The sequence below is a fragment of the Pelmatolapia mariae genome, linkage group LG23, assembly GCF_036321145.2.
Source record: "Pelmatolapia mariae isolate MD_Pm_ZW linkage group LG23, Pm_UMD_F_2, whole genome shotgun sequence".
NCBI classification, from domain to species: Eukaryota; Metazoa; Chordata; class Actinopteri; order Cichliformes; family Cichlidae; genus Pelmatolapia; species Pelmatolapia mariae.
This window is the reverse complement of record NC_086246.1, coordinates 45931568-45957739: the sequence shown is the minus strand read 5'-3', so window position 1 is coordinate 45957739 and position 26172 is coordinate 45931568. Positions and strand designations below refer to the sequence as shown.

Here is a 26172-nt window from a genome sequence, read left to right as displayed (position 1 = left end):
GCAGCTGGAAACATAGTTAATGAGAACAGATCAGTAGACCTGAAAACCAAAACAATGAATCAGAATAAACCAAAAGATCACATCAAGCTGGTGTAAACGGCGAGTTGTTTGTAATTTTTCAGGTATTTTGTCATTACAAATGATTTTTTTCACATTGCATAGTTATTTGATATTGACGTTATAAAAAGTGCTGATTGGTGCAGCTTTTATCCATCTGGAGCCCTGATCGTTTCATGATTCTATTTTTTTAAGACAAGCCGTCAGTGCCATTTAAAGTGAAGAAAAGCAAAACACCAGAAATTGGACACTTCTTTGAAATTAGTTCTTTGTTTTTTATTGGACAACAAAAAGCAAATGAGGTAACTGAAACAAAGGTTATGCAAAAGTGCAGCCTGACCACACAAATCAACAACACATCTGAAAAATGTAATTACCAACCTACACCAGTGTGTCTCAGCAGCACACCTCAGTAGAAAGTCAAGCATAAGAATGAAAAAGTATCAGAACATTAAAACATTCCTTAGATTGGCACAATAGAAATCTCACCCTCCTCTGCTGAGCCTCGAGAAAGACATTTGTTTTGCAAAGTAATCAGAAAACAGTGCAATGCTACACCTTTTACAAGTAGACTGACACAAAACTCCTCATGCCATACCCTAAATAGACATGACTCAAACCACAGTTTCTATATATGAATCCTCCTACTGTAGCTCAACAGCACATCTGGCTAATGCATAGCCTGATCTACACAGCTGAGATGTCAACATTAAATCACACCGATAGTCTATAAAATACAAAACAAAAGAATAGATCAGTTGTTTCTTTTCAAAATCAGGAGTGGTCAACATGGGCTCTTGTGGTTCCACATGTTACAATTCTACGAGACAGTCTGTGCCAGGGAAGTCTGGAAGGTTAAGCTCATATTTTTTCTGGATGTCATAGGGTAGGAAGCGTCCGGCCAAGAAATGCTTCCCCGTGAAACTCGTGGCACACTTCTTTGGTGCTGTAAGTGAGATGAGAACTTCTGGGTTTATCCCATCCTGACTTCGCTCTTCTACATCCCAACCTGGAAAAAATGTGTTTAAGGAAAGGAGCTTTTCAATAACTTTGTGCCATTTTCAGCAGATAGTGTATTTGGAGTAGGATGAACTCATAGTGATCTGATTTTAGCGCAAGAGTTATTCTCCAAGTGTGCCTCTAGACTTGGAAAACTGAGAAAGCTGCCTGGAGGGTAATTTATCATCTTATTTTTTGGGCCTCAAGACTTATATCTACAGTTTATATTAACACTTACCTGAGGGCACATCCACACTAGCAATGGGAATCTTGATTTGCTTCAGGGTGACCAGAATACCAGAGTATGGCTCCTTTATGTTGGCACAGTCTGCTTCTGGGCCCAGCATGGCATCAATCACTAGGTTGTAGGCATCGTTTATAAGCTGCACCTAAACAGAAAATACCTCAGTATGAATAAAATGAGAAGCTTACTTCTTGTACACAATTCACTGGAATCACCTTCCAGTGGTTAAAGGCAAGATTAATCTGTATAGAAGTAAAACATTTACCCGTGTGGGGTTTACAGTCTGTGCAGTTGTTATTATCCGTTGTCATTCCTAGACTGACAGATAATCTCAAACCCAATGTTGTCTCAGAGGGTCCAAAATTTTCCAAAATGAAGGGTAAATGTTACGTAGAAGTGTATGAAAAGTGAAATGTGAGCAAAACTTGAAACCAATTAGCAAAAGAAAACAAAGCAAAACAAGTTAACAAAACCCACAAAGATCCCATATGGGAAACAAACCACTTGGAAACTTGTGATTTCCTCCTTTGGCAGACTTCCTCTACTACCAGAACTGTGAACATCCAGTAGTGTTGCAATCAGTGCTCGGACACTAAAGGACCTCTTTTGCATGTCTGCTACATCAATGCCGTCATTAGATTTGCAGTATTTATGAAATATTATGAAGCACAAAATCACAGCAGTGGTTAAAAAGTTTGATTTGATTTTATCATAAACCCATCTGAAAAGGTTGTTTAATAAAATGCAACCACTCATTAAACATGAGAAACAAAGATATATGGTATATAAGTAAATATACCACCGTCTTCTAAACTGCACTTTTTATTTAATAAAAGTGAACAACAGGGGAGGCTGGAGCCTTTCCCAGACAGCATTAGGCGGACAGTTTTGTATGATCTGTAATTAACCCAACCGCTATGTCTTTGGAGAACAAAACCAGAGCACCAAATGGTAACCCACAAAGGTGCAAAGAGAACTTGCAAACTCCATACAGAAAGGTCTCAGTCATATAGCAGTAAGGCAACACCACTAATCACTGCATCACTGTGTCACATCATCTCCTATTTGCTGATTAAATAAAAGTCTAGAGAACGCAGCCAATTAGGTTAACATAGCATAAAGGCTTGAAACGAGGGGAAAGTGTTAGTCTGACTCGGTCCAAAGGTTACAAAAAACAAACAACGGAGCAACCTCTATAGCTCAGTAATTAACTGACTATCTCCTGCAACCAGTAAAGACCCGAGGGAGCTAAAGGTCTCAAAAAAAGTTCAGAAATGAAAAAAGAGAGAATTATTGAAAAACTCTTTTTAAATTAAACTTTACACTCAATCTTTTCAGCAGCATAGCTAAAGTTTCTGTAAAATGTGATGTCCTGTAAAGGAATTGCTGACCTCTGTAGGGAGATAGGAGAGGAAAGGGATGTCCATCTTCTCACATTGAACTGTGAAATCCTGATGTAGACTGTGAGAGGAGCGTTTAGGGTGATAGATGGTGGGCTCATACTCCTGAACCAGATGAGGCAGCAGAGACAAAGGGCAGAAAGAAGGGGAGAAAAACATGAAAATGAAGAAAGTTAATTATGTTGGTTTCAGCCAGCACTGACATGATTCAGTGTGGATAGTGTTTCAGTACATTTAGCGTGCGGTACAACTGAAAATATTGTTGACTGGTGATCAGAAGTTGTGGTTTCTGCAGTCTGCTTTCTGAATGAATACTACCCTCAGGAAGTGGAAGCCATGTAGAGTAGAAATCCAGACCCCCGCAGTCTGAAAGGTCTGTGATGCTCAGCAGGAAGCATCTGTGATCCATGACCTTTTCATAGTCACAAACATAAATCTTAAAACCCGGGAACAGAAGTGTAGTATGTAGTGTCAGTGTCTGACCGAGTGTGTTTGTAAGTTCATCAAGTTAATCTTTTATGTTAAGCATCATAAATATACTTGGAGTGATAAGACACATGCATACGCATAATTTGAATCCAAAGAAGGAGCTGTGGATGATATACAAAAAAGACAAGAAATGTTTTGTTGGAGGTTTTTTGCTAAGATGAAGTACAAAAAAGCTAGGAATATTAATTCTGGATAGTGACATGTGTGGTATGTATTGTTCAGTCACTACTGACAATCTAATCTAATCGCTTTCAAAAGAAAGCATAATACTCCCAGGGATGGTTACAGGGTTTTTTTTGGTAGATAGTACTCCTAATTTTAATTTAAGTAATATTTTAAATTGACTTTTTATCTATAGTCAGTGGCCACTTTAATAGGTACAATTATCTGTTAACGCAAATATCCACTCAGCCAATCACGTGGCAGTGAGTCAATGCATTTATGCATGTAGGCAAGCAGACCCACTAAAGTTCAAACCAAGCATCAGAATATGGAAAATGGTGATTTAAGTGACTTTGACTGTGGCATGGTTGGTGGTGTCAGATGGGCTGCTGATCTACTAGGGATCATTTGCAGGAGATTTGCATCATGGATCTGTGGACAACAAATCTACATCAACTGTGTGATATTGTCCTGCCAAAATGGACTTTGAGGAATGTTTATCACCACCTTGTTGTTGTGCCACACACAAAAAAAAGGTAGCTCAAAAAACAAAAGGGGTCCAAACCAACACTAGCAAGGTGTACCTAATAAAGTGGCTGCTGAGTTTTTTCTTTTTTCTATTTTTAAGTTAAGATATTGGTGAATTTATTAAAATTATTAAAATAGTAGTTTCCTCGTGTGTGGAATTATCCCCTTTCTCAAAAACAAAGTCTCCTCCTGTGCCTTTTATATACCAACTGAACTATTAAATATTGATACATTTTTAGAGTGAGAATGAGTAAATTAATAAGTAAAAGTATATTTTTAAATCTGTTTTAGCTGAGGCTATCCTACAAAGGAGGTGATCTGTCAAGTTAAATACCACTTGGGGGATTTGAAATCAATCATATCAACATTATCACCGATCACTGCCATCATCACCACAGACCAGAGAACAGAGAAGAATACAATCCAGTGCCTGCATCTCTCCTGGGGTTAGCCAGCGCCACTGGGGTGGCCTTGACCTCATCAGCAGTTAGGCCATCAAAATGTGTGAAAGTAAGGGAGAGTGCAAAATGACTGTCAGTGTCATTGAGCGTGAAGAGAAATGAGCCATGAGACAGAAACAAGCACACAGCATAAAAAGGGTCTTTCTCCAGTTAATGCTCAGTTCTAACAGGGTTACACTTGCTCTCCCTGAGGGATCACGGTGTTTTGTAGTACTCTGTTTTTACATGCAGCCCATTAGCAACAAAGGAAAGAGGTCTGCAGAACACAGGACACTCAAATCTTTAAAAGGATACTTGCTATCCTCATTTCCTTACAGTTCCAGGGACCTGTTGTACAGATTGTAATGGTCATGTATGCAGCTGGTCAGCTTATTGTTAATTCTTCTTTCTTTCATTACCCCAAACCATAAAAACACCCCACCTATCTAATGATTGGCTGCCACCTGGTTCGCCTGGCTTGTGAAAAAACAACCCAGTTCTTGTAAGCCTCCTCTTAAGGCCAGACAGAGCTAAACATATAAGGAAATCTGTGGTGAGCTAACATCAGCCCACACAAGAGAAGAGGAAATCTTTGGTAAACAAGCATTCACAGCGGTCTGAGGGTTGATCTTCAGCTTGGATGGATTGCTTTAACACGCACTGACCTCATTTTGATGAACAGTAAAGACTGTAATAGGTATATATGTTAGAAGCATAACATGTCCCCTTTAATTTAAAAAAAATTTTTTTTAAAAAAAGTAGACCTGCAAAAACTTCAAAGAAATGTCTCAAATGTTACTTTGAATGTTAAATTTTACTGAACTGTAATTGCCCAGAGTTAATAAAGGTAACAAAACTGCTAAGCAAAATAGTAGTTTGCATTTTAGTTCATACTGTAACTAATGCCACAAGTTTCCATGCAGTGAATGCGTCAGAGCACATGAACTGAGCCAAACCTAACATGATGTCCACCTGTTTTAATATGAGCAGTGCACCAGAACTAATGACCACTGTAGTTGTTGTTTCTCCTCATCAAACACTGGCTTTGATCAAGGAATATTTGTGCTCTCAGGTATGTGGCAAATATGCGGAAAATATTAAAGAATCCATAACAGATTCAGACACAACCTGTTTTTGTTAACATGGCTGTCTTGGAGTGACGTGGGAAGCAAGCTGGACTATTCTCCTGCAAATGATCATTCATTTCTCTGCTCTGTCTAATCACATTCACAGCTCTGCATCAGAGTTTGTGGCTGTGCATGAGTGTCTGTGTGTGTATGTATTAAAGTGTGTGTCTCGTGTGTATACTTGCATGTCATCCTGCTGACAGGGATCACATCACACCATGAAAAACATACAGTCTTAAACCGAGAGAGCGCTTCACAGTCCAAAGAAAGTATTCAAGTTTCTCAAGTTAGAGCAAGCTCAGACAAGTGTGGTCCCAGATCAGGCTGGTGCAGTGTGCAGACTCTTTAAAAATAATAATAATAAAATTTTATTTATGCAGCACTTTTCAATACGAAGTAAATGTTTCACTTTGGGGAAAAGGGGAAAAAATATACCAGAAATTATGGACACAGAAGGTAAAAACATTAGGAAAAAAAAAGGATACACAAGCAGACATAATAATATCCCACACCCAATATACTTAAAGCAGGGAATCAATACCCAAATCCTTAAGTTAAGTTACAGAAACGTTTCTTATTCATTTCTGGAATTCCAGGGCAAACTATATCTTCTCAAAGCTAACCTCTGGCCTTGTTCTTGGCCTTGAGAAAAAAAGAGAGTGGGAGGTGAAGGAAGATAGAGCCTTCACAGAAAGCCGTTGGGCTTCTTAAATAAAGAGAACATGGTTTTAATCAGAACTATCGATGTGCTGTAAATCTAGTAAGTCAGACACATATGGTAAAGTGTATAGATGCATTCCATTCAAAGCCAAAGATCCCAAAAACACATATCCAAAATGTGTCATAGACCGGGGCTGACCACAGCACCATGTACTCAGAATAAAGGATGCTCAAAGCTGTGATCTGCAGCGGGGTCAGTGAAGATGGATAGCTCCTTGAAGAATAATTTGTAATGTCAGTCAGTATGTGGCCTAAGCTGCAGACATCATGATCATGACATCACATTGTGGCTGCGGAAGCAAGGCGCAAGACGGCTTTAACGAGAGTAACAATACAATGATATCATGACTGTCTGAGAGCTCTTGCAGGGAGGGTAATGGGATAACTGCTTGCAGCCATTTACAGGAGCTGAAATGAAATTCTGTAAAGTGCTGTGGGCCTGTATATGGGATCCCCTGTTAGTCATGATGTAATCATTTGCAAGATTAGCTTTTTGTATTGTCTGAATGGCTCAATAAGTCCCATAATGTCCCATACATGTCATGTTGTTGAATATAACTCCTGCCTTAGTGTACTTCCTAGATTACTTACAAACATGCGCAGGTGTCGGGCACACACCAGGCCAATAGAACCATTTTGATCTGGACCACAGATCACCAGCACTGTTGGCTGCTTCTTTGTTAAAGAGCCAAGAGGGTAGGCCTGGTGGAGAGACAATAAAACAAAGAGAGAGAGAGAGAGAGAGAGAGAGAGAAAGCATTAGAAATAGATTATGAGCTGATGATTGAGGGAAAGCACCGCAATAAGACGAAGTGGATAGAAGAGGTTATTGATAGAGAACAATAGCGACAGGGAGAGGAAGATAAATTCTTGGCAATATTCTTTATCATCCCTCCAACTTAGGCTTCTTATTCAGTCCAGGTTATCCGATCCTCACCTCAGCCTCTCCATCATACTCTGAGTGCCTGGGATGCCAGACGAGGGTGGAAATGGCACCGGCTCCCCTGTCTCTTGTGTCTATGAGAAAAGGTCCAATCTCATTAAAATAACTACAGTGGAAAAAATCCCAGTGTCCTCACCACGGGATGCTTCCATATATATATTTATATATAACACACTTTCTGTCTGCATCCTGGTTACAGCGAGCTGCTGGCATCTGTCTCTTTTACTGGCCGCACATTCCCTTGTAAATCACCCTGCACCTTCTTAAACGAGACAGGTATTTGCCCGCGGAACTGTCATCATGATTGGCTAATCTTCCATCTCCAACACATAGACAGAAGTGCTGTGTGACTGTGTGAGTGTGTGTTTGTGTCTGTGTGTATACACTCCCTGTCTGTGGTTTCTTTTCCCACAGATTATTCACAGCATCAAAATCAGTGCCACAATATACAGACTGTTAGCTGCTGCTAACAATGTTAGGTGGGGGTATAGAAGAGTTTCTGCATTGTGGCATTACACAGGAATTATTATTCATTGTTATAAAGGTTACAGAATGATTTCATGAACCAGAACAAGCTGAATATGAGGAACATTTGAGTTCAGGTCCTGTCCAATTAGAGCCCAATAAATGTGTGTCAGAACACAATTTGTTGGACCAGTTAGCCAAGTTTTATCACTGCCATAAATAGTTTATGACTACAGTTCATAGTAATGTTCAGATCATAACCTACAAATTACAGTCCAAGCGTTTCATAATTACAGGGCACATATAAAGTGATGTATTAATAGAACTGATAGATACTGTAAAATAAGAGTTGTATTAGAAATAGTATAGCTAATAATAAACCAATTATTACTGGGTGTAGTGATACAGTAATGACTCGACCTATTATTATTAAAAGGCAGTTCTTTAAATATATATCTGTAAAATGCTGTGTCATCTAATAATTTTACCATTACTGTACCATAATTACACCTTTATACACCATAATGTACTCATAGGCTTACCCTTTTAGAGTTTTCTCTCTACCTTGTATTTGAGAAACAATTATACCATAACTTTTTGGCTCCCTGTGAATATTTTATTGCACCCTATAATTATTTATTGTTATCATATACATATATATATATATATTAGGGGTGCAACGATACACAAAATTCACGGTTCAGTTCGGTTCGATACTTTGGTGTCACGGTTTGATATTTTTTCGATACAAAAAAATGTTCATGCTTTTTTAATTTGTCATTTATTAAAATTATAAATATATATTTTAACTCAAAAGTACAGTTTTTAAATTTAATGTTGCTGAAACAACAAAGTAATAAAAAAATAAATATCTGATCGAGAAATCCCTCATCTTTGGAAAAGAGAGTTTATTACAGAGAAATGGCTCTTTCCAAAATAAAAGCTATACTATACCCTTCTTCTGGGGTATATTCTCTTTTTTTTTTTTTTTTTTTTTTTTTTTTTTTTTGGTAAACCTGTCCCGTTTGGTTCTTTTGCCATCAGAATTATTGTCTAAAGGCGAAGAAAGATGCCCAACGGATTTACTTTACCAAATGGACCATCCCAGCCTTGCCGTAATGGTCCATTTGATTTACCTTTTATTGTTTATTTTATTTTATTTTATTTTATTTTATTTTTTTTACTTGCTAGATACGGGACAGGGGAAAAGAAAAGGGAGAAAGAAAGAGGGGGGAAAAAACAAAACAAAACAACACAAAAAAAAACAGCGGAGAAGAGGGACGGGGATAAAGGGCAAAAAACAAAAACCAACAAAATAAGCAGACAAAAAATACATATATCGATCACCTGGATCACCTGTTGAGAAAGAAAAAAGAAAACAAGCAGAAGAAAACGAGAGTAATAGAATAAACAACATCACAATGATATATGGGAATATAACACTAAATACTTAATATTAAACATTATTGTGCAGCACGTAAGATCGACAGCGCACAGTGTGCTTTGAGGTAGGAGCCAAAAAGGGTGTAGTTTGTGTGTGTGATCACCTGTGTGTACACCTGTGAGCATGAGCGCGCTTGTATTTAAAAGGTTCCTTAATGTAATGATCTGCTAGAGGGTGTGGGGGGCCACAGTCCCATCCTCCAGGGCATGAAGCAGGTATGGAGGAGATCTCAACACAGACAGCATCGTCAGAAGAAAAGTTGATAAAATAAATTAAAAATTTTGTATTGTTCAATACACATGCGTACCGAACCAAAAACACTGTATCGAACGGTTCAATATCGATACGAGTATCGTTGCACCCCTAATATAGATAGATAGATAGATAGATAGATAGATAGATAGATAGATAGATAGATAGATAGATAGATAGATAGATAGATAGATAGATAGATATTTGTAACATAACAATAAAAAACTGTCTAGTGTATAATTCAGGACGTTAATGAAAGCTCAACCTTTTTGCCATGATGGGCCTCCAAGCATTGGAGATGAACTTCAAGTAGGCCAAAATTCTTCCACTGTGCATAAAACCCGTTTAGTTCCACTTTCACTAATGTATTCCGGACAGGAGAAAGTTCAAATGGAGAGACAGGCAGTTCTCCAGATTGGATAATTGGATATAACAAGACTCAGAGTGCATTAGGTAGAGCGATGAATCCAGGAGAAGAGAGACAGCAGCCATTATCTCTATCGTAACAGCTCGACTGAGAAATCATAACACAGACTCAATGAGATGGAGGACAGGCTGTTACAGCTGCTGAGGGCCACACAGTTCATATTAACAAAAAGAAAGAAGGTAATGATTGATAGGATTAAAAGGTAGAGGAGAGCGAAGTCAGCCAGCGTCTTGTGTCTCCTTATTTAATGAGATGAACCAACCGGTATTTGTATGCAAGTTGTACTACATAGAGTTAAAATACAACTCTGCAGTTTCTCTCAGATATACCAAGAGTGTTTTAGTTTTCCTGGATCTCTGTTGTAGTTTTTGAGCCCACAACTCGGCCCTTTTCCAAGCTGCAGCAGGCAGCTATATTCAGGAAACCTACTGTTTACTACTTGCTTCGTGTCAAGTGTCAAGCAGACAAAGTTAGCTCCCACCGTATAAACTGTGTAGCGTTTATGAAGGTAAATTGTTTGTAAAAAGGGAAACCGAGCTTATACTTAAAGTGGTGGTGAGAACTACAACAGCATATGAATGCCTCCCCCAAATGGACAAAAACACAATAATCATAAATCACAGATTTTTAAATGGATTTCCTGTGTGGAACAAAACCAGCCAGCCCATAATAACTTGGCCATCCTGTGTCTTCCTCACGCTACACGACTCTCTTTTTCTGCTTGTTTTAACAAATTCACATGAGAAGGTTTAATGACATTTTTCTGTAAATGTTGAGGACCATCGGGAGGCTCAATCTTGCTTCTGGTGAAACCATTAAAGATACTCTCTTGACGGTGAGCAGCTATAAAGGGATCAGGCCAGATCAATTCAGGCAGGGTTCTTATTCATTATGAAAAATGTGTGTAATCTTACTGAGAATGCTTAATATTCTACAATATGTGATACTAAAACTTAATAAGTGAAAGAAATTAGCAAGAGAAGGGACACAAAGCATGCTGTATCATGAGGTCAGTACTGTTGATTGCATTTTTTTCATTAGTTTGGAACAAAAAATGAGGTTCTGTTAGAGCAATTTTCCCATAAATATGAAATTTCACAACTACTTTAATTATCATATTAAATCAAGCTTGCCAGTCTGACCCAACATTTGAGTGTTTCTGATGGATTTTGAATGGATTTATAGGCAGCTATGATGATAGCTGTGCTTCTTTGTTTAAATCAACTATATACTTTGGTACAAGTCTAAATAAACATCTGTAACAAATGTACATTTTAAGGTTTCGGTAAACTTTTGATACTAAACAAAGGGGCAAACTTGGAACGAAAGGTCACAAGAGTAGCTAAGCGATTTTACGACCCCCCGTCCCCCCTCCCTATGCTCACACACACACACACAAACACACACCAACTATAGAAAATATGCCTGTCTTGATTGTAATAACGTCTCTAAGGGTATACTGCTTTGAATTAAATGTAAAAGGCACATGAGCCTTCACCTCCAATCAACCTGAAACACACACACTGAGCCTGAGAAAACATTATCAGGCTCCTAAAAACACAAATATACTCACATATCCAGAAAAATATTACCTTTAATATTTGTACTAGAAGACCAAACCAAAGTCCAGGGGCTACTCCAAACTATAGCCTAGACTAATTTATTGCTGTGTGGCAACAAAAATGTCTCCTGTCTCCACTCAGGTGTTGAAAAGTCTCAGACTGATACAGAAAGAGGCACACACACACGCAGACACACACAGTCTGGACCTGGTGGCTGCTGCTGTTGGAACAGTAAAGGGATTACTTACAGAAAACCTATAATCTATCTGGCAAGGTGTAGGTGTGTGTGTGAGGAAGCATATGCCTGTTTGTGTGGTATACTTGGAAGCCAGCAGCAGTAGGCCAGCAAGGTAATCACTAAAATCAGACTGTCTGCATCTCCTTCGACTGTAATTTTCTTTAAATAGCAGTGATGTCATGTAAGCGGTAGCGTGCTGTTGGCGGCTGTGGGCAGCAGTGAGACACCCCATCCAGACCATGTTTGTCTAGTATGGCTTTGCTGTTGGGGGGCTGGTGGTGGAGGGCCAGGCACGGGGCCAGTGACAGCTAATGGTAATAGTCGGGAAGTGGATGTGGTGGGTTTAATCACACACTATGAGGGGAGAATACTAAACCTCCACCTCTGACTGATATTGCCACTCTGCCACTCAGCGTTCACTTTTCTTGTTCCCGCTTCTGTTCTTTTCTTGTTTTGAAGGGGGATATCAAAGGTGTCTCACTGAGGTAATGTTGCCTCTTGTAAGCATAATGCCCCACTTTATGAATGTGTAACTTCCTGTTAGCTGCTCTTTTGTGCTTTTGCTTGTTGTTGTTTTTTTATTTCCTTTTGTCTCTCTCTTCTTGTTTCTTTTTCTTTTCATCCTTCCTCCTGACAGCAAAGCAGGGTTTCATGTGTCTTGTAGCTCAGACTCTTATTCATCCGCCTGCTGAAGAGCCCACTGAGGAAACCAGTGTGGCATTAAACCAAGTCAGCGGTCTGGTCAAAGGGAACCACATGTGTTCCTAACAGCCCTCAACTGACACACACATACACACTCTTCGCTTGACAGAGTCCAGATCACAGCACGATGAAACTGCAGCCACACCAGAGCTGAAAAGTTGCGGTTCTGGACCGGCATGGTTTGGTAAACGGAGCAGTGCCACTGGGTGAGCTCAGGTGTTATGCCGCCCGAGGTGAGCTGCTCACATTTTTGGAAGCAAATGTCACAGAAACTTGGAACATTTCCTCCACACAGTAATCAAACATTTTCTATGAATGTTCATGCAAAATATAAAATTGTAAGAAGCACAACTGTGACTTTTTGCCCCTCGTACAATCACGAGTTTTGCTGTGATTACTGAGGCTCAGAGGGATAGAACGTGAGGAGGATGGGCTGAAATCTGTGACCTTTAGAAATGGTCTGCTGGAGAGACACACGGCGGAGGTTATTAAACTGGGTTGCTGAGGCCGCAGTCTGATGTCATTGGATGTGAGCTTTAAACTGCAGTTTTGGATTGGATTATTTTTCTCAAAAAGTTCTGTAATTGGAAAAATTTGCATGACATAGTTTTACGGAAGAAAAAAAGTGTGAATTTGAAGAAAAACTTTCTCAAAGAAAGTTTTAATTGGATTTGAGCTAATCCCTACAAAACTCTTGAGGAGAAAGAAAAAAACAGCTTTGACACTTTTAAATGGTCATTAAATGTTTGCAGTTTTGCCATTTTCACTAAAGTACAAAGAAAACACTCATATTAATTAAAAATTGAACAATAAGATTGAAATGCTAGTTATATGGAACAGATTGTAGGGATACTGCTAAAACGCAGGAAAATTCAAATACAACACAAACAAAAATTCCACAGTTAATAACCATTGCCCTGTGTTTGATCCCTCTGGTGTAATGGTCCAAAGAAATAAGTTTTTGGAAGCACAACAGCAGATTAAATGTTAATTTCACATTAAAAAGAGAACTGCAAAAACAACTGACTGGAAATATGTTTCTTGTCACCGCTTTCATTCACAGCAATAAATTAAGATAGACTGGATGGATCTGCACCCACAGAAATTTGGATGCTTAGTCTGATTGAGACGGCTGGATAGCGATAGATGGATTGGGGTTTTCCTCGTGCTGTTGTTTTGACTTATACTTCTAGTAAAGTGAAGGCAACAAGCAATGAGGGAAAAAAAGGAAGAAAAATGCAGTGTTTCAAACCTTTCAAATCTATGCTTTCTTTTGAGTGTGTGCTGACTGTGAGAGTGCTTGAGTGCATTTGCAAGTACAGCCACTGGAAGTACAAAGAATATCTTGGTGTTAGAGAAACTCATAATAACAGGCAAAAAAGCTGTGGTTGTCCTGCAGAAAGGAAGTGACCACCACATTATGTGTTCATGAGTATTAAAGTGTCAGCCATGTTCAATTTGAGACACTATCACCTGAAATTCACAGATGCAGTGTACTCATGTGTGAGTAATGAATGCATACACTAATGTAATTTACATAGCAGTTTTCTAGTCAATGAATGCACTTAAGATTATAAGTCACCATATGTTCACACAGCACTTTGTCTACAGTCAATTTAGAATTACCAGTCTGTCTCGCCCAGGCACAGGCAATGATGGTGGAGTGATGGGCTAGGCAAGTAAGTAACAAGTAGGCTATACATGCACTGAACTGAGAATTAGTTGTATATAAAAAGAGAAACAGAACAACACAGTTTATCTGAAAGATGGGAGATACACTAACCTTAGTGATGGCGAGGGCGCACGCTTGTCCCCAGATCTCTATCAGCTGCTGTTGTCCAAACCTGTAGTCCCTCAGTAGTTCTGTCTCTATAGCTGCTGCCTCCCCTTTACTGCCAGACACAAATACAGACATGCTGTAAGCAACATAAGTTCATCATCAGTAAAAGCATCTGCAGCGTGTAGGTGAGGCTGTTTAGAGAGAAGACCGTGCTAGATATGTAGCACATGTGGCATGTTGTCAGTGGTTTGCAATAAGAAATGCTTTACGTTTTATCACTTGTAGCAAATTAAGCTTAACTAGCTCAAATACATTGAAATGTGTATATTTTTTCCTCTCTTGAATCCCAGTAAGGTTGTTTTTTCTGTTTCCACTTTAGATAGTAAGTTTTGTTCTGTTTTTGTTTATTGGGGCAAATAAACCCCATGTTGAACAGAATAATTAAAAAGAGCCTGTGTGCATGTGTGCGTGTGGTGTGTGTGTGTGCTTGTGTGTTAAAATAGACTAAAAGAAGACACAGCAAAATTGGTGTATTTACATGTGTAGCCATTTAAATGGTTGTTGTATACTTACGTTGGTAACAAGTAAGAGCCTCCAGGTTTTTAAGTGTTACTCAAACAGGTGTACACGTCAGTGGTTTCTTATGAGAAAACAGCTTCTGGGAAACATGGTCATGGTCTAAACATGTGATCCATAAACAGCAGCAGCCTTTATACATTATACACATTTGTGCAGAAGTAAACACAGCTTGAGGCTGCTATGTGGTCAATATACTTGTAATCTAATGTTCACTCATGTTCTTTCGGATCTAACTGGCCATTGGCTGCTCAGTGCATGGTGACAGTGTGACTAATGTTGCCGTATTGAAGCTTCTGATGCTGCTTTTACCATAGAGCTGTGAGTGTGTGTGGGTGTGTGGGAGGGTATGTTTGTCAACAGGGCTGTGGGCAAGTGGCATGACCTGTTACTGAGAGAATGAAGACCAAGTAAAACCATTAAGTCTGTAATCTACATTTGAGATCTGAGTCTTTAAAATAGGATACATCTCTATTACTCTACAGACACCTGGTGGTCCTCTGCAGTACTGCAATTCAAAAATAAAACCAAAATTAGTGAAACATTTACTTTGAACTTTAACAGATGGATGTATTAATTGTTCCAGATTCCTGAATGTAGGAATGCTCTACAGTAGAGTACAGTAGAGGCTCCAGTTTTTGGAGGAACTAGAACGACTTAAACCATTTTAGTAATGTGATTGTAATGTGACTGACCGATGCATGTGTATGGGCATTTCTTCTCGTTACATCATTTGTGCTACTTCTCATTACATCATGTGTCGACACAAAAACACCCCACATCGGGAACATGGAAGAAAATAGACCACAGCTAACACTGACATCTACTATACTCCAAGTTTAACTATATAAATCCAGGAATCTAAATATGCATACAGATGACTAAGTTGTCCTAATGAAAAGCAAGGACAATATGCATTAAAAAAATATTTTTTCTGTATTTTTGTATCTAAACACTCAATCATTAGTATCACTGTAATGGAATTATTTTAGTGCTATTCAGCTGTAGTTCTATTCATCTTCCAGGAACAAACTCAAGCACAAGCAAGATAAAGATTATAATTGTTCTGAACGATTACAGTGAAGGCCTGTTTCTGAATCCCTGCATTCTTCCCTGATCTTGCAACAATGTGTGCGTTTTATTGATGTCTATGAAGAAAACAAGGGACACACATAAATTCCTTCTGGGTCATCTGCCTCTGTTCTCTGCGGCTTGTAGTGTGACTAATGCTAAACCTGCTTTTGTTCCATGTAGATTTTTATAAGACACAGCAGTTTGTGTGTGTGTGTGTGTGTGTGTGTGTGTGTGTGTGTGTGTGTGTGTGTGTGTGTGTGTGTGTGTGTGTGTGTGTGTGTGTGTGTGTGTGTGTGTGTAAGTCAGTGTATCCAAGTGGGGCTCCTGGCATTTACCTGTGCCAGTGGAGCGGCAGCAGCTGTCACCCATGGCTCACTTCAGGGATGTTTCCTGAGTCGCTGAGACAAGTTGATCTTTGGAAAGTTCACCTCAGTTCACAGGGTTTACTCTGTGTTTTGCTGTGCCCAAAATATTCAGAACTTCTTATGGCTTTTGTTGAGCAGAATTGATTCTGCGTGAGGATGGGCTATTCTGTGAGTTTGCCTTTAAAACAGAAATGGGAATTATCCAATCTGTGTAAAAATAGCCGTTGATGGGTGTGCGAGTGTGTGTGCGGGGAGGCTAAATCTCAGCCCAGGATTGTTGCGTTAGCGATAATAGTACCGCTGCTGAATGGGCAATTAGTATTGATCCTTAACATCACTGACAGAACAAAATGTTGTGGGTGTGCAAATCAACGACTGGTAGTTTTAGCCAGGAGGCTCTACCACAAGAGGAACAGCACACTGTGTTCAGGACTAAAGACAGATGGCTGCTTCATGCCACATACTGCATGCTCTCTCAATTACCACTTATAATCATGCTTATTAGTATTTGTTTAGCTGAAGCTAGTGAGGAAAATTTGAATGTGCAACAAGTTTTAATAGAAAAGTGCTTCTGAAGAAAAGTGCAAATATATACAAGTTGCGTTAAAACGTAAAAGAAAAAAAAAAGCAACAGCTGTGTCCATGCATGTGTGTGTGTGTGTGTGTGTGTGTGTGTGTGTGTGTGTGTGTGTGTGTGTGTGTGTGTGTGTGTGTGTGTGTGTGTGTGCGTGTGTGTCTTTGTGTGTGTGCATGTCTGTGTTGCAGAAAACAAGGCTTCATGAGTAATAGTTTCTCTTGCACCTGTAGCTACAGTCATGCAACAGCTAGGAGTCTCTCCCTGGAGGGAGAGTTAATTTCCCCATGGTGCATGAGTTGAGCGCCTGCAGTGTGCCACCCTCATTGCAGCAAAGCTTAACTATGATCACAACCTGCTTAATGAGTCTGTTTACCTTGCACACAAGATAAGACAAAATGAAACTTTAAATGGCTGCTGTGGGGAAATTGGGCCAGTGCAGCAGCAGCAAATGGCAGGAGAATATGTAGGAAAGATAAAAAAAGAATTTGAATAATAATGGACAAGTTGGAGGTCATAAAACCATCAAAAAATTTTAACACAAACATTTGAATAAATAATAATGTTTGGATAGATTTGTGGCAAGAGAAAATTACACAAAACAGAAGCAATGTTTGATGTTTGTTGAAAGAAATATTTCAATACATTAGGAGTTTAAATGTATATCATGTAGGCAGTGAATCATATACAGAAAATATTGGAATATCTGGCATGAACAGATGTTAAATATAGACAATCCAATTAAACAGTTTTGCTACAAAAACGATGAAAGTGCCAAAAGCAGCACCCGAGGATGATAAATTTGATACAGGCAAATGAAAAACTCATAAATAATATGTTCTAGTGTGGATTTTCTAGCTGTGAAGCATCCTTGAATCACATGAGAGATGACTATTCCCCTGAATATCAGAAGGGCTTCTATTTTCCCCACACTGGAAGACTGAAATAACCACATTTCACAACCCACGCCCACTCACTTTGCCTAATTTCCACCTTTCAAGAGTGATCTTCTGGCGTGATAAGGAACATGATTAAAATAATAGTGAAAGACTGTGGTTGGCATTTTACTTGCCAGGCAGAGCGGTATATCATGATACAACAATGCAGTGTTTCCCCTACTGCTGCCTTCAGGGCTTCCCGCCAAGAAGAGAAAAAAAAAAGAACTGTATTGCATTTGTTAGCTTAGGATAGGAGCAGGTCGATGTAGATGTGGTCAAGAAAACCTACTAAAGTTCAAACAGAGCATCAGAATGACGAGGTGTAACATTGTGGGGTATATTTTCTTGGCATACTTTCGGTGCTTTAGCACCATCGGACCACCATTTAAACACCACAAACTACCTGAATACTGTTGCCTATGACGGTGCACCCATATTCAGGATAACTCATCGTCACAAAGCTCAAATCAAATAATTTCCACCATGACCAGATTTCAACAGGAGAGTTGAATCATGGGCATCCAGCCAATCCAGTCAAACCTAATGTAGTAATAGCAAGAGGTGCATAACAAAGTTGCCATTGAGTGCATTGTTTATTTGTTATATTTATATAATGTTATTTTTTTCCTAATTTTTCTCCAATTGTTTCATTTCAGTGTCAAAGTATCTTCTGCTTTTTTAGTATTGTGGTCATTGCTTTCTCTTCTCCACAGCCTCTGGACACTGACCACTCCACACACAGGGAATAGAAGAGGCCACTTAAGACAGAGACACAACTTGTTGCTGTAGGTAAAACAGAAGCTTCCCCTACAATGAAGACAAGAATAGGGCTTGGTTTTGGTTTTGGTCAGCCTTTGGGGAAATTTTTTGATTTGTTGTTTTTTGATTTATGACCAGAAAATGAAACACTTCTTCCCGTATTTGGTGTTTCAATACTCAGAACCAGCATTTACTCATAAAAGTGACTGTACAACATCTCTGTTACCTGTCTCAAATTTACTGTTTTGTAATTAACTGAACTAGTAGTAGGCCGTATGTGTCAGGGGGCCATCCCGGTCCAATAATGAGCTGATAATAATTAGTCAGACTCTTGCTTGGAGGGGACAAAAAGAATAAAAAAAGCCACTGTTCATTAGTTCAGTAGCCCTCTTTTCCCTCTCTCGGTCATTATCTGTCCACCTCCTGCTAAGTCTATTACTCGACAGCTGTTAATGATACTTCAGGCCTTTCAAACACAAATAAAGTACATGAAAAAAAACATGTTGATCTGAAGAAAGGCACTCTTTTATGTCTGTTTATGTCCCCTTTACAATACCAGTCTGTGACATTTCCATTAAATTATTATCTATTTTGTTGCAAAGTTAGCAGGAGAGAGCAAATATTCAGCCAGTTCAGTTGAAGCATTTGTCTTCTGTAACTGCCCTTTTAGTCCAGTTCTGTGCAGAAGTATTGAGCCACCTCTCAGTTACTTATATTTTGCTTCCAAGGAGCCAGACTTGACTTTGTAGTTTTTAAACCTATACTGATCAACAGTTCTGCAGACTTTCTGCAATGAAATTCTTTCTTTGCTGTCCACCCACAGATGCAGATTAATATATACAATAGAAATAGAACATATAAATACAAACAGTACAAATAAATAGCTGAAGACAGAAAAGGAGACAAAATATGGAGATTTGAAACAGATGTGTGCAAAAGAGCTATAGCTTAATATGCTCGCTTAATATGTAAGATATATAGAGTTAACTTAAGCCTGGTTAGTTAATCTATGCATATGTCCCATTTTCTTGGCAAAATCTGTTGAAAAAATAACAGTGACTCAAAACATCTGCACAGTATTGTAATGGAAATTCTAACATGCTGATATTAACTGCTTTTCTAATGCCACAAGCTGATAGTTAGCACTTTTCTAATGAGGAATAAATGCAACAGAATTTCATGCAAATGACACAAGGAGACAAACTGGAATTGGGACTTGTAAATATGGCATCTTTTACTGTAATCGATCCAATATACATTTTATTTAAAGCGATAAATGCCAGTCTCAACATAGGGACTAAAAATGAAGTCAGCCTACCTCAAGTGTCAGTAGGGGGAGCATTTTGACTCAAATGTTTAATCTAGTCTGTCTTCAATTGCAAAATATCCCACATTACAAAACAAAACTTTGACCTGCTTGTGGGAGTAGAAAAAAAAGTCCGCGGTGGTAACCATAAATGTCTGCACCGATTACATTATATCCGCTACACTTGTGTGTCTTCTGCTGTATTTTCATTAGGCCCCAGTCACACAGGTGTACTTGGTGAGTGGGAGTCAAAATTGAAAAAACATGATGAAAGCAGAAATGGAAAACATGCAAAGTAAAAAAGCAACAAGCAATGGAGACAACTGGCCTTCAGAGTTTTGCCTTATCATTCCGAGAGAATTGGAAAAAAATTTGTGTGATGCATTTCATAGCGTCACTACAACTCTGCAAATATTGTAGTTGTCAAGTGCAAACTATAGTTGACTGTGACAACAAAAGCAATTTCAAGGAGATTTTTGGTGCAGCACCATATACTTTGCAATTACCGGCAACCACTTGCCAACTCGTGAGTAAACAAATATTTTTCCTCTTGCAACCTGTGATTGCCAAGGAGTCACCTATTGGTCTCTAGGCCTGTATAACTGAGGCCTTAAAGCCAACATGTCAAACTGTACATGTCAGTTGGGGAAAATTCATATCAGCATGATTCATCCTTTAGGGAACAATAATATTGTCATGGTCTCCATGCCTCCCTGGCTGACTCAGGCCACATGTTTTCTGTTTTTGTTTTTCTGCTCTCTCTCTTTCTCCCCTGTCTCTGTTCTGCCTGGGCGGAGCTCACCTCAGGGTCCCGCCTCTGGCCCACGCACCTGCCCTGATTGTCACACATGCTGCTAATCTATCTGTTATTCTGAGTACTACTTAAGATGGCAGTTCTGTGGTTCTCATCACTGGATCATTGAGTAACCTGTGTTAGTTAGCCCGGCAACCAGTATCTGAATCTGTGTGTTTTCCCTAGCCTGTTTCTGACTAAGCTACTCTTGTAAATAGATTTCCCTGGACCTCTTCCCGTTTCCCCATGTGGATCGTATGAGAGTGACTGAGTGGCGAAGTGTGTTAGAGTTGGAGCATGAGTGGCTGCGGAGGAGAATGGAGAGTTTTCTGGAGAGCATCAGTGTGTGGACTTTTCCCCTTTTCCCTCTTGCAGACCCTGGAGCCCTGAACCCCCCCTTGCACATTGTACATATTGCACTTGGTGAATAATGTAAATACATCACAATCTCTTTGCAAAAGGAGGTCTGAGCCTCAGTCTGTCTGAAGCCTGCGACAAATATCTTACAAAAATGTCTGTGCAGTTGTCTAATGAGACAGATGGAGTCTAGTCTGAGTCAAAGTACTAGGTTGCCTAATTGATGAACATTGTTATCCCTAAGTTTATGTCTTGTATGGACATATAAATGACTACAGAAGCATAAAGATACTAGTAGTGATGTATGGACCAGACGAAGGAATATCATAGAAATTCAGGTGAAATCACCAGAAATAGGCAGAGACAAAAAATGTGAAGGTGGGACTGTGTGGATGAATTTCACATTTGTTTTCTGTCACCTTCTTCTTGTAAAACTCTATCTCTCAAGTGTATTAACACATGCTCACACCATTCTGAAGAGTGGAAAACTAAATATGAACCACAAAATTAACCCAAAAAAAGCAAAAACAAAAAAACAGGATCGTTAAGACAAAAAAACACAACACTCTCTTCATGAAAAATTTTGGCAGACATTCTTCTGCTTTTAGCTGCCTACCTTCAATCTCACACCCTGGTAGCACCTTCCCTTCATTTCTGTCCATTCATCTCCAGTTTTGCCAATCTTACTTTATGCCTATCCATTTTTTTTTCTCTGCATTATCTTCCTCTGCCACTCTTGTCCTCCCTTTTTGCCGCAATCCATTTCTCTTCTTCCCTGTTGTTCTGATCGAGGTTTGGACTTCGCTGAACCAGAGTGATGCCACATGGAAAGGTGACAGAATGAAAGAAAGAGAGAGAAAAGAGCGAGAGAGGGAGGGAGAGAGAGACAGGGAGAGGGAGAGCACACACGGGAAATGACTCACCAACAGTTGATTTAATCTGTTTGGCTTTATTATTTTTTTATGTACACGCTTTTTGATCTGAGAAACGCCTTTAGAGGGAGAGTGGAGCAGGTAGATTCAGAGGTAAGTCTACTGTCATCATCCTTCATTGCAAGCATCACTTTAATCATTACTCTGAAGATAATCTCATTATAGACCCTCAGCCATGTTCCGCTAAAAGGTTTTCAGTCATAATTTTGATATCATGCTGATGGTCATCCATGCTTGTACTATGTTACAAAAAGATGACTCCCCTGCAATTATAACAAGATTATCAGTGGGCTTTCTCAGGCCTATGTCTGTATGTGTGCATCTAATTTAACATGTGTCAACTCAGGACACCTTTCATCATCAATTGCACTGCCTGCAGCATGCCTCCAGGAAGTCCCACAGCATCCAAGGAAAGTAGAGAGGGCAGAAGAGAAATGCAGCAAGGTTCACATACAAACTGTCTACATTTAAGAGAAGACAGATGTGTGACTGCTGGTAATAAAAATAAAAGAGAGAGAGAGTATATCTGAATGGATGAATATATAAATGTTTATATATGTTTATGTTTATGAATGTAGACAAAGTAGCACATGTATTTTGGTTTGATAGATGTGAAACAATAAACTCCCTCCAGCTTAAGTGACCACGTTGCAGAATAATCCAGAATAATCATAGCGAGCCAAAATCAAGCGAGCATGACTCATTAGAGGTGTCGAGTGTGTAACTCTATTCAAACTGACATGTGTATATTGCTGAAGGCATAATGATTGTGTTGTTTTATAAGTGGTCCTATAGCTTGTCCAGTTCTATATCCTGTCATATGCTTCAAAATGAAAAACAAATATAAAATTGTAATCATTCACTCTGTATAATTGGCTTGCTGGAGGGATCAGGTGCCACAGCGGTGGAAGCGTCGCTTCAACAGTCTCAGCTGGCAGATAGGAGTTGGCTCTGAGCCGCCATATGGTCCCTTTCTAACTGGCCAGCATGAGCCCGTCATGCTGCTCAATTCTTATCAAATCAGGACGCTACGATTCACTTTTTTCAAGTCTCCTTAGGCGATAATTTTGGACTTGCTGTATGTCGTGTGTCTGTGTCTGTGTGTGTGTATGAGAGAGAGAGAGAAAGACAGCCATAAAAATCACATCCATACAACTATCTCCGGTAGTATCATTCTTTTAAATCTGCCTTAATCAGTTTAGTTGTCTGCTCATGTTTCTCATATCCGGTACAACGAGACAGACATTCTTGAGATAATCTCAATCAGCGGCTCCTCCATTTGCTCTCATAACTCATTTCATCCTCCAGCAGCCATGTACCTGTAGATACAAAAGATGAACAAGGATCATATTAACCTAAAGCCACAGGTGATGGCAAGTTCATTTCGGTGTTACATTTCCTGTATGTGTGAGAGAGTGAGTGTTCTCAGGAGCTAAAAATATCCATGAGTCAAGTCTGCTTATCCCTCATTTTTAGATGTCATGTGATTGCACAAGGAGAAGGGCTTCTATCCAGATGGATGAGCACCCACCTACACACACACACACTCGTATGCATACAGGTCACACAGATATACTGAAGTACACGAGACAAACAGAGGTGCTCGCGCACCCACATACCCACAGGTTACATTATGCCATGCCCCCTCAGTGGTCTTTAATCTCTGCCTCTCCTTTAAGCCCAGTCTCTTCAGTTTGATGCCAGAGGCCATAAGGATCATAAATTATAGGGCATGCGTTGTCACATCCTGTTTCTTTCTCCTGAGACAGATCTTTGTCCTCCAGGTACTGGAGGCAGAGCAGAATGGATAACGCAATTTATAAGGCCACTGGCCAGGACACACAAGAAAGATGACCCATTTATGTTACTAAGTGATCTGAAGTTTAAAAACAACTATGTATCAGATGAATCAGTTGTCCTGAGCTGCTGGAGAAGCTGCTCTTCAGCCTGGCTGTCATGTTTGAATGCACGTACAGTTTATCTACCCATCTTTAGATTAAGCTCAAGACTTATTTTACAAAAAGTAAGCATCCATTTTGTAATGTTTCTGTGCAATACTAATGATGGTCTATACAAGGAAAAGGCGACCTAATTTTTCTCCCTCGTGGGCCCCTTATGCACAGCCCTGGTGTCATAGCAACAGAGTTACCAGAATCACTTGACTGAACATAAAGAAGAAAAAAAGGTCAGTACACCCTTTACTATAGATGCATACATTACTTTACCGACAGCATTCTATGGTTAAATTTATCATCCGCAATGCACAAGCCCTCACCACCACTGAATATGATATGGAAGCTTTAGCTTGCAGTGCTTTTTCGGGTGATTCACATATTTACTGCTTGATTTTCTGAGGTGTTTTCTAGTGGCACCTCTGAACAGGGAAACACGGTCACTACCCGTTTTGAGTCAGCTATATTCTTCAACATTTATCTATACAATATGTATGAAACTATCAGAAAAGTTGGAAAAGCTTCTGGGGTCTAAAGTATTATGGCAACATCCTGAAAGTAAGTGAAGAACAGATAAGGAAAGGTGGGGAGAGAACAGAGGCAGAGAAAGTGACACAGTATAATTAGTACAGCCACTGGCGGTATTGAAATACAAAGAAACAAGTCAGACTAATAAAAACCTGCCATGAAGAGGACAGTCTTCCTACAGCCTTCTCTGCTATATGTGGCTAAATAAACACTTTTCAGCCAGAGTGCAAGCTGAGAGGACCAGGCCTCACCAGGGCATCCTGAGAAAGTGTTTAATCAGTGTCAGCAGTCTATCTTTATGTTCCTTGTGCTGACTGGGAACTGGTAGGACTATTGAAAGCAGCCAAAAAGAAATATGTGGTTTTTCCTCTATTTCAGGTCAGTCTATAATCCCTCTAGGCCTCTGTCTGCAGCTCTAACACCCATTTAGCTCCAGATGTCACGGCTGGTTAACTACAGGACACAGAGTAACAGTGTGTGTGTGTGTGTGTGTGTGTGTGTGTGTGTGTGTGTGTGTGCGTGCGTGTGTGTGTGTGTGTGCGTGTGCGTGTGCGTGTGTGTGTGTCCAGGGGTGAATCACAGGATGATCAATAAGCAGGAAAAGAATGGAAAAATGAAAGCAGGATGTACAATTCACATAGAAAAGATGTAACTTTTAAAATATATATTTCTACAGGTTAAATTACTTTGTACATATTGTATATATAGTTTACCTATAACTGTTCCTGCAAATAGCAAAACACAACCAAGCTGCCAATTGCAAAACTATCCTGTCAAAATTTTTGATATGAAATAAGGACGTAATGTGGTCTACAAAGGTGCTGTGTGGCTAAAATCAGAAAGAAATCTAAAAAAAAACTTCAGCACAATTTTTCCCATAAATTTACTACTTCTACAGTTTACATTTTGCTGCCGGTCTTGGGGAACATGATGACATTAAAAACAAGTTTTAGTTATACAGGCTTTTTGTGAATTCCAGTTCAGGAGTATTAAGACTACATGGTCAATAGTAACCATGGCCATAAAAAAGAATGAAAATATGTGAACGCATCACCATATATATCACAGCACTGACCATATTACTGATATTAGTATAATGGTGATAGGAACCAAGTCTTCCTGGCAGGAGAGTGAACCAGCAGGACCACTCCCTCTCTGGACATGACCAATAAGATCATTATCAGTACATACCAACAGGATACAGCTGGTTTGCAATATGTATGACAAAGTGATATTTTAAGAAATCACATAATTTCATGAGTTCTTTATCATTTTGTGTATGCAAAATATATTAAAATTGAGAATCTTATGTTAATTTAATTGTAAAAGCACCTGAAAAAAGACAAATGTGACCTTCACCTTGATCACTGTGTAAATGATAACCGATATTAGGTATTGGTTATAATTTGGTTCTAGTTCTTGTAAATTGTGGATGAATGGATGAAAGACACTTTACCATTGAATTAGCTCATCGGTCCTTTGGCCAGACAATCTAAAATTGAAAAATAGTGAAATAATAATAATTCTGAAAGACTTTATGGCTGCAAGAGGGATTAAATATTCACTTGTGAGGTACTGTGAAGCTATGCTGTTGTAAAATACTGCTGAAATGTGATCTACGCAATACATGCCTGGGCTTATTCAAACAGAATTAGCAGCAAGGAAGAAATTATTAATATAGTCCACCAATTTCAGCATACTGTGACTGTGAAATGTTGAGTTGTAATCTTTTAATTTATTGTTGACAACAGTGGATATTTGTTACTGGGAAATACAGGTGTCCTAAAAGTTGTTTATCCACTGCATCCACTCCAAAAAACACAGGGAGAAGTGGACATCACCAGACCTTTAGGACATGTATGTTGCAACATTTGCATCTGACCCTCTGTGCAGCTTATGCCCCAGCCAGTTATTCCCATGGGAGCCGTAAGCCAGGTTCAGCTGTCGAGTGGAGAATGCACACTGATTCCACCCAAATATGAATCTGTCAGGTCTGTTTGTGATTTTTGCATTTGTAAGAGTCTTGTTGTAGTCATCAA

At 39.3% G+C, this 26172-nt stretch overlaps 1 protein-coding gene across 2 annotated transcripts in view; it reads right to left on the bottom strand.

The window, feature by feature from the left end:
• Window positions 1-317: 317 nt before the first annotated feature.
• yjefn3 (YjeF N-terminal domain containing 3) overlaps window positions 318-26172 on the bottom strand; it is a 48294-nt gene continuing 22439 nt past the window's right edge. The window contains exons 2-6 of one of the 2 annotated variants that reach the window (XM_063467309.1): window positions 13983-14091; window positions 6758-6868; window positions 2692-2805; window positions 1295-1445; window positions 318-1066 (exon numbers count right to left, since the gene is read on the bottom strand). In XM_063467309.1, coding sequence (XP_063323379.1) covers window positions 870-1066; window positions 1295-1445; window positions 2692-2805; window positions 6758-6868; window positions 13983-14091 — 682 coding nt within the window. In that variant the 3' untranslated portion in view covers window positions 318-869. The remainder of the gene's footprint in view (window positions 1067-1294; window positions 1446-2691; window positions 2806-6757; window positions 6869-13982; window positions 14092-26172) is intronic. The other variant, XM_063467310.1, reaches the window with a different exon arrangement.